We start from the raw sequence: 9,393 nt of genomic DNA, 5'->3' as shown, positions 1-9,393 counted from the left end.
CTTCCGGTTTAACCTAATGAAGGGAGGTAACCTACAACACACGTGGTGCACGACTGCTTTTGATTGTAGTTTACACGTGCTCTCGTTAGTATCACAACTCCAAGTCCAAAATGCCTCAGAAATCAAGAAAGGCTATGGTTAGTACGGTCGAAATCGATATGTATGATTAGAAGTGTCATTAGGCGTATTTTGTGTTGCCAAAAAGTATATGTCACGTTTATTAATTGTGTATTATGCATTGTGTATGTTGTTGTTGTTGTTGTAAGCTGATTCCTGTTATCATTTGGTTATCATGCGGCTCGGTGCGGTCAGTCAACCATTACCACTGTTTGTTATCCCCTAAATGAAAACCATAGAGCAGGCCGCACACGCGTACACCATCCACTGTTTTTGCTAGTTTAATTAAGTTAACCGTTGTCGCTGAGGTCTGTTTTTAACAATTTCTTATAATTTCCTGCCACATATTTAAGCATTGAACTAAACAATAAAGTTGGACCATCCGCAAAGCCTTTAAATCCACTCGAAAACTGCAGCATACGTCAATGTTTGGCATGGAATGAAGAGAATGGGAACATTATAAATCTTTTCCCCCGAGCCGAAATGTTGTTGAAATCCACAGAAATATTTCCTTCTGGCTTGTTGAAACAACTCTCTTCAGCCACAGTGAGTAGGATGTACTAAACTCTCAGAACCACACTGCAAAAGATATGGAAATCATTCATACCTGACAAGACAACGCAGTCAGTCTACATGACAATTTAGTGATGATTCATTCAGACATCATGTAGGCAGAATAGAGAGAAAAATTTGCCTTGTCAGTCAAGGGGGAATGTGAACTCAAAAGGATCCAATCAAGGCTTGCGCAGCTGTTTCGTTATCCATGTTTTCTGCGTGTGGCCTCGGATACAATCGAGATTTTTGATGCATGTAACGCATTGTGAGTGCACTGCAATTGTGAAGAGAGAATAATCAACACTGGATCAGATTTTCTGCATACAATTGGTCTGAAATGGATTTAAAATTGTATGAGTGATTGAAAGGATGCTTTTCTCCTCAGTATGCTGGATTTAAAGGCACGCTTCTTTTGGCAAAGTGCTTGTGGAATGAATGGATTTTCTGTTCATTGATTAAATGTTGAGACAGTTAATTGTCAGAAATTGTTTAAAATAGACCTTGATGGTTAATTCAACTCAACTATGCTTTTACATAATCTAATCATAAGAGTAAACCCAAGTAAGAACTGTGTTCTGCAGTCTTATAGCTGTACAGGTTCACTTGTCCCAGGTGGTTATTTTCATTTCTCTTTTTATGCTAGCCTGAGGGAGTATAATAACCACAGCAGAAGTTTTTCCTGAGCAATGTCCAAAACAGGTGCCAGCTCTGGCTCTTACCTTTAAGCCCAGCTTCATGTGCGACACCTCATAAATATTCCATTGGTAATGGCAAGCAAGCCCCAAATTCAGGATCCAGAAGCCATGATCTTAATCGTAGCATGGACCTTTTAAGAAATTGACACGCTGTCCATTTGTATTTTCAGACTCCACAACCCACAAAGAGTAAGAGACTCCAGAACCAGAAGAAAACCCCAAAGTCTGTTCCTCCACCAAAAAGAAAGGCTTTTATAGACAAAGATGAAGTGGTGAGCATTTCCTCATTGAAATATTGAACACCTCACTTTGCCTGGAATTCTATGGTTCGTTAAGTAACAGTAATATGACTCCCATTTACCCTAAATCAACCAGTAAATTACAAAGTTAAATCCAGTTTTAAAACATAATTGATAAGGTTTTGAGAATTAAATGTACTGTTCAAGTAGGGGGACATATGAACTTCACAAAAATTGTTAAATAACCTGTCCAGTTTAGAAAACCTTTACCTAATATGGCTAAATAAAGACGTTCTTTGGTCGAATTTGTTGAGGTTTTATGGTATGTTCATATTTTTATGGTATAAAGGAATGAAGGAATTTCATTACAGGCTATTAAGCTGAAGATAGTTATGTGACAGCTAGGGAAGACAATAAAGTTTCAGGTTTTCATACTTTTTCACTTGTATTTTCTTGGCAGCGAAAGAAATATTTTTACCCTCTTAAAATAAATGTGATTTCAGCCATCCAGCAGGAAGGCTATGAAAGCAAAGCTTTTCACCAAACCACAAAAGGTAATTTATTATTTTGTAAATCTGAATCTGAAAATCTTTGTGCTTATTATTATGCAAACTACATGCACAAAAAGGGTATGCGATTGTGTATGTATGCTTATGTGGTTGTTATACCCAAAGTGTGATTATTTTTGCTACATTTTTGGGAACAAACTGTGGTCAGGTGCTCAAATTTCTTGTCTTTCCATCACTAGAAAAACATGGCTTCAATCCCATTCTCAGAAAGGGATTTTTCTTGATTCCAATGCTTTCAATATTTTGGGCATGTCTTTTATGAAGTTCACTTGAGACCACAAACCTTGAAAACTAATGGCTGTTTTGTAAGTGAAAAAATTGCAGAGTTCAAGTGGCTGAGACTGCTTCAGTCATCAGAAATGTGATTTCTAATTTTGTTTTTTTTTTGTGTGTTTTTTAACCAGGCTGGTTCAGAGTCTGATGAACTTGATTCAGATGAAATAGAAGGTATGGTGAAATAAAATCTGCTGTTTGCCCCATGAATTTTAAGTGTGAAATGGACTGTCATTGAATGCATTATCCACAGCATACTTAGTTTTCTCTCACCATAAACTATAGAGCAATCATAATGAAATACATGTTATTGTTTGAAATAGACGAAGGCTTACTCAGAAACCCTGCACACATAAACCTACATGTAACCACCACACCTCCATTTTGTACTAGTAAATTAAATATTGAATGCAGTGTAAAAATGAAATGAAATGAATAAATGTAGTGTTTTTCATCTATTTTTGTAGAGGAAATGCCAGTATTAAAAGCTGGACAAAAGAGGAAAGGGGGAGATGGACAGAAGTCATTGGCTAAAACGCCCATACAAGGCAAGAAATCGCCTGGGCTGAAAAATATCACACCTGCTAAAAGTGGAGGGAAGAAACAGAAGATTGAGGTGAGCCATTTTTTCCAGTTTTTGTTACTGTGATTAACAGAAAATATTTTATATTTTGAAAACCCATTCCTCTCTAAGGCTGTATTTTTATCAGTTTGGCACATGTACATTAGTATAATTTTTTGCAGGTTGATTCAGATGAAGATGATGATGATGACGACGATGACAACAGTGATGAAGATGATATGGAGGAGGAGGATGAAGATGTTGAAGATGACGATAGTGAAGAAGATGACAGCGATGAAGATGAGGATGAAGATGACGTTGAAAAGGAAATACAAAGTGCGTGCATGTATTGCTTGTTTTGATTTGAATTTATGGAAACAGTATTATGGTAAATGAAAATGCGAACATATCTGCATTGGATTTTTTAATGGTATTAATGTTACTGGTGTCAAAATAATAGGTGGCGTTCAGCATGGAGGGGATAGTGCAACGACTGGTTGACCCGTATCAGTATAATGCCGTGGGTGGGGCGGCTTACTTGCCTTCGGTAAGTCGTTTCAGTGAAGCAGCACTAGATAAAAGAGCGGTGGAAATCCATCCTGCAACAAGGAGGTACATTACATACACCCTAAGGATTCCTTCGTTGCATATGACTGAAAAATTGTTGAGCACGACGTTAAACTCCAATCACTCACCCACTCACTCAAAATAATAGGTTGCCCATCTGGCCCAGACAGTAATTTTTCAGAGCGAGTGATTACCTATTGCTTGGGACAGGTGCATTTTAGCACAGTTTTTATCTGCGGTTTTGTATTTGCTAGTAGGGAGCATGATGTGTATCACTACCACCCCTCCCCCTTCCCTATGTAAATGGGAAATCTGTTGAACAGGTGGAAAAAAATTACCTCTCACAAGTGACAGGAAGAAAAGAGTTAATATTTTTAACCCTTGGTGAAATAATTTTTTTTCATATTTTTAATTTTCATATAAATTTCCCTAATTTTACAGGTGCTTTATCAAAACAGATGAAAAAAATCATCACAGAAAATACCTAAGCAAAAAGTATCCACTGAAAAGGCAGCTCCCCCAAAAGCTAAGCCCACTTCTACGAATGTTTCCAAGCCAGTCGTTCTTTCCTCAGGTGAGGTTATAGTAATAAACCAGGTACCAGATCTGGCCTGTATCTCAGTGTCATGTGAGAGTCTTTGTGGCTGAGGTGCTTAGCGTGCCAGCATGGGGCAATGGCACAGGAGCCTCTCAACAATGCGGTCACTGTGATTTCAAGTTGAGCTCATGCTGGCTTCATCTCTGGCTCTATAATGAAGCCGCCTTGGTATAAGTGAAATATTTTTGAGTACGGCGTGAAACTCCAATCAAATAAAATGAAATCAGTGTCACATACTCTGGTATTCCAGTCCAAGTTGTTAGAAATTATCTGTAACACATTGTTACACCTATAACCTTCTTTATTCTGTTAGATGGCTGGAGTTAAAGCCATGATCATTCATTCTTTTAGATGGCCCAGATGCGGCCATACTTTTTAGCTCATAATTTATTTAACTCATTCTTCATTATCACTTCATTCAAATACAAACCTTGCAACTGTGGTAATTGTGTTGTAGATCTGTCCACAGCCCAAAAGGAAGAAGATAAAAGAAGAGGTCAGTTCATCATTTCTTGGCAAATACATAGAGTTCTGTTCATTTTGTTGGCTGTATGTGTTTGGTTGGCTAAAACAGAAATGAAAAACTTGTTCCTTGTCTTGTACAGTTAACTTAGTATGTAATTTAGCATGTAAAATGTAACTCATATGTATTTTCTGAAAATGTGTACATTACACAGTAAAGGCATTGACATTAAGATCTGGTAAACAGCATATATGCCAGTGTGAGTAGTTTGCTAAGACTTTGGGATGGTGGATGAGAAGTAATGTGCTAGTGAACAAAGCTTACAAAGACCGGTCCTTGAGCTGCGGCATGAGATGATGGGATGGATCCAGGTAACAGGGTTTGGCTTGCGCTGGGTGTGTAGGGGGGTGAATTTACCAAGTGAAGTTTTAAGTTTAGACCTCATGGTCTAAACCTCATTAGTCTTCACATGCATGAAACATAACACAAAACCACTAGGAAGTTAATTGTAAATACAGCATACTACATTTGTTTGTTTTCACAGAAATAAGGGACAGGAAAACTCTGTTTGTTAAACATCTGCCTAGTGCTTGCACAGTTGAAGACTTGGAGAAACTCTCATCAGACATAGTCGAAGTTCGTCTGAATGTTGGCAAGAAGGGCTGCAGGGGGTAAGTCACTAAGGCATATATTCGTGTATGTCAGGATATGGTTTTCATATTTTTAGTCTGAAAAGTGTGCATATAGTTAATATATTATTACCAGTAATGTAACTATATAGTGGGTAAGAATTAGGGCCTTGACTGGCTTAGACAATGAGAAGACTTGCTGACCGTGATGGTTGTACCCTTGATCAGTGGGTATCGTCCACCCATAAAGCAGACCGCTGTCGTACAAGTGAACAATTCTGGAGTGCATGTATGGAGTTTACAACAATCCAAGAAATGAGTAAATCACTGGAAAAGGATGCATGACTTTCTAAGTAGTCAGACCAGTACGTGTTACACGTTTTTATCATGTGAGTGAAATGTAATTTATTGATTGGTGCAATTTGTGTCTTGTCAGTCCTGTGTCAGTGTCATTTTTCAGTGTTTTTCATGTACATGTATGATTGGTGCTCGGGTCCTTTAGGAAGAATAAATATATGATATAACTGTGTATTGCCAGCAGTAGCAGTAAGCTTGTTGATGACTTGACTGTTACCATGGTTACAGTATTACGGGGATGGCTAGATTTAAACTTGGAGAAAACCTGCAAACTGTTTCGCCTCACCTATCCTCATTTAATTTTTCTACTGCAGTATCTTCAGGAAGAAGTACACTACAAAGAAACCTTATCCATTTACTTGAAAACACTTTTAGCTGGTGCACATCTTTTGAGCCAATGGCCTCTTTTAAGTGAGGTTACAGGTCAAGCAGGTGTGCAACATTAATACTCTCTGTTAATCCAAGCGATGCTTTCATGCAATCTTTCATGAAGTATATGGTTAAGGAGAGTACATGTATCTTGTGTTTTTAATAGGATTTTCTTAGAAATGGTCATTTACAACCACAGCATAATTACTGGAGTCTCCAGCATTTTAACTTTACTCTCAATTTTCAGGTTTGGCTTCTTAGAGTTTGCAGATGAGAAGACAGCAGAAAAAAATTTCAAACTTCTGGCGAAGTCCAAAATTCACAAAAGACAGCTAGTTGTGGACTTTGTTGGCCAGAAAAGTAAATCAGGAAAGTCAAACCAATCCAAGATACAAACAGGTGAGGGCAAATCAGCAAAGAAGAAACCCCCCAACCCCACACCACCCCCATCCCCATCACCACCCCACCCCACCCCCATCCCCTTAGTGCCTATCCAGAACTTTAACAATTCGAAAGTTTTATGTGACAGCATCATATAAAATTCAGAGGACTGCCCAGCACATTCAAAACTAAAGATCTTTGTCTTCAGCTTGTATCCACATGAAGAATGGTGCAATATTGACTTGGCACTGACTTATTTTTGGTTTATTATCAGTATTTTTCCTAAATGTATGAAAAGATCTTTGAATTATTCTCAAAAGCTTGAAGTTTATTTTAAAAAGTTTGAATATTTAGCAGACTGAAGACACTTCGTATGATGTACACTTTTCCATTATATGTCTTTACTTCCCCCTTTTAGATGACCTAGATCCACTAAAGTTGTATGTGACAGGATTTGCTAAAACTGCTAAAGTCGGCTCTTTGGAAAAGCTTTTCCCAACAGCCAGGAGCATAGATTTCCCAACAAAGAAAAAGACTGGTTTACCTTGTGGGTGAGTTGTGTACCAAAATACTGGATTCCTAATGTCTCCAATAAGAATGTTGTGAAATGCTGTGCGTGCGTGTGTGCATGTGTGTGTGTGCGTGCGCACTATCAACTACCCAAAGTAACCTGCAAGGGGATTGTGCAAAAGTTAACTTTTGACATTTTGACATGGCTGTTGAAGTTCCTCAGTGAGACAAAAATCACACTTGGAATTTCTTGACGGATTTCTTACAACACACTACGCTGCAAAATCCCGACCTTTTTATTTTATCATATACTTTTTTCCTCCATTTCCCATCTCGCCTCCCCGTGAAACATTTATTTTCATTTGTTTTTGTATTAAGAGGAATATATTAAATTTTTTAAAAGGAAACTTTTGTTGTTATCCATCTATACTTCTCTTGTCTCTTGTTATCAGTGATTTTATTTTATGTTCAACTGAAGGTATGCTTTTATAAAGTACGACAATGCTGCTGATGCTAAACAGGCTCATAGCAAGTCCAAGAATCTGAAGTTGGATGGAAAGTCATTAGTTGTACTGTATGCCAAAATTGCCAAGTCAAAGCCTGCAAAAAAAGGAAAAGATGAACCTAAACCCAAAAGTAAGTTTTCTTATTAATCACAATTTGCAGGGTAATTTGAGCAGTCAGCAGCACTTGTGGGGCCAGTTAGGTGGTTTTGTTTAAGTTAATTCTAGATTATGTTACATAGTAAGTCTTGTGTAGTTAAAACATACTGCGTGCCATTCAAGGGGATGCTCTGCTTTGCCTGAGTTTTATTTTAGTCAGACATATCTGAGTGTGTCCATAGGGGTACCCTGTCACAGAGTTTTTTGCGAATCACTCCGAGACTGAAGCGAGTCAGTTGGCATGCTCACACCTGCTTGGGATGTTTGTCAGGGACATGGAAAGGGTAGTGTGTTGCCTAAAACCTGCCAACCAGGACCATGTACAAGCAAAATTATCTGTATGCTAATTTAAAACTACGAAAAAATTTTAAATATAAAATTACGATGAAGTAAGTATCAGTGAAGGTATTACAGTGGTCCACCATCGTGCTTGTAAGCATTTTGGAATGAGAATTATACTTGTAGAAATGTCATAATTGCAAATGGTGAATGGATGAATCCGAAATAATACAAGAAATAGGCTTGCACAGTTTTGTTTTCTTGTTACTATTATTTTTTTTTTTTGAAGATAAAAAAGTAGTGAAAGCAGTGGATGCCTCTGGTGATAAGGCAGATGAGGATGAAGAGGACAGTGATGACAGTGAAGATTTAGATTATGAAGGTGAAGATGATGATGATGAGGAGGATGATACTGACGATGATGATGAGGAGGAGGATGATAGTGACGATGATGAAGATGAGGAGGATGATAGCGATGATGAATGATGAGCGAAAAACTTGACTGTTTCTTTGTTTTATCATTGAAGTACATGTGGTTTGTTACAGAAGCGCAGAGCTGTTGTTGTTCATGAATATTATATACTGTTTGAATGAGATACCTGTTTGGCCGCAATGTATATGGGATGCGTTCCAAACCCCAAAAGTAAACTACAGTTGTGAGAGACAAAAGAGTTGTGCAGAACTGTGAAAGGTAGCATTTATGGTTATAGTACATTGACAGTGTATTCAATGTATCAATGTATTGTATGATTTGTCAGCCATCTGTCTGCAATTTGTACTTGCGTTATATCCATGCAGTGGTCCTACATTTCATTATCATAATTTTACCAGGACCTGTAAATAACTTAAACATTCATCTACTTCTTGACTTGTACATGTTATTGTTTGTTTGTACAAGTGTACAAAATAGGATAGTAATGTGATCTTAATAGTTAATAATGTAATTGAGGGATGTAGACGAAGGATGTGGCATTGCTCTCACCTGTTCATCTGGGACATTAACCGTGAAATGACCGGGCCAGTATTTGCCTGTTAAGTCACTATTTAATACAATATTACACAAAGTACATTCTATGCTGAGGTCTTCTTTGATTTATGAAATGTAGCTTTGTCTCCAAAATCAAATTACAAATGTACAAAAATTGCACTGAAAGTTGCTTTTCATATGCGAAAAGGTTGAAGAATTAGGGTACATGCATGCTGGTGGAATCCTCACTACAATGTAAACATGCTTAAAACCACCAAGGTCATGGAAGACATTTGCCTGTCATTGGAATTCTAATGAGCATGTTGTAAGGAGGGTGATCTGTATGAGAATATATCAAAGATAATACCTAGAATGAGTTCTTAGTGTGTGTTTATTAATAATAGTGTACAAACTTGTCCTCGTGCTTTTAGTCACAAAACTAGTCAAGGCCTGGTTGACCAAGTCACATGTACATTGGCAGTCATTATTATGGTAGGGGAAATCCACGGCCGTCCACAGGTTGTTGACACACCTACGTATGGCTGGATGATGATGACTGGCTTGAACTCATAGCCATTGCATTGGTGAGCGGTTCCTGGGT

The 9,393-nt window shown here is 37.8% G+C and overlaps 1 protein-coding gene across 1 annotated transcript; it reads left to right on the top strand.

Moving 5' to 3' along the window:
• The first annotated feature begins 110 nt into the window (after nt 1–110).
• LOC135463134 (nucleolin-like) lies at nt 111–9,165 on the top strand. The gene is made up of 13 exons (XM_064740483.1): nt 111–137; nt 1,538–1,639; nt 2,110–2,160; nt 2,580–2,622; nt 2,916–3,064; nt 3,193–3,346; nt 4,047–4,151; nt 4,633–4,671; nt 5,183–5,309; nt 6,241–6,392; nt 6,793–6,925; nt 7,363–7,520; nt 8,115–9,165. The coding sequence occupies exons 1-13, from the start codon at nt 111–113 to the stop codon at nt 8,309–8,311; spliced, it is 1,437 nt and encodes a 478-aa protein (XP_064596553.1). The 3' UTR covers nt 8,312–9,165.
• Nucleotides 9,166–9,393: the final 228 nt, after the last annotated feature.

The sequence above is a fragment of the Liolophura sinensis genome, chromosome 1, assembly GCF_032854445.1.
Source record: "Liolophura sinensis isolate JHLJ2023 chromosome 1, CUHK_Ljap_v2, whole genome shotgun sequence".
Classification (NCBI taxonomy): Eukaryota; Metazoa; Mollusca; class Polyplacophora; order Chitonida; family Chitonidae; genus Liolophura; species Liolophura sinensis.
The sequence above is the reverse complement of the archived record's forward strand: the minus strand, read 5'-3'. Positions and strand labels throughout refer to the sequence as shown.

Coding starts and splice junctions, on each gene's coding strand:
- LOC135463134 (XM_064740483.1), top strand. CDS start 111: ATGCCTCAGAAATCAAGAAAGGCTATG. Junction 4,152..4,632: donor GCCAGTCGTTCTTTCCTCAG/GTGAGGTTATAG, acceptor ATTGTGTTGTAG/ATCTGTCCACAGCCCAAAAG. Junction 5,310..6,240: donor GGCAAGAAGGGCTGCAGGGG/GTAAGTCACTAA, acceptor CTCAATTTTCAG/GTTTGGCTTCTTAGAGTTTG.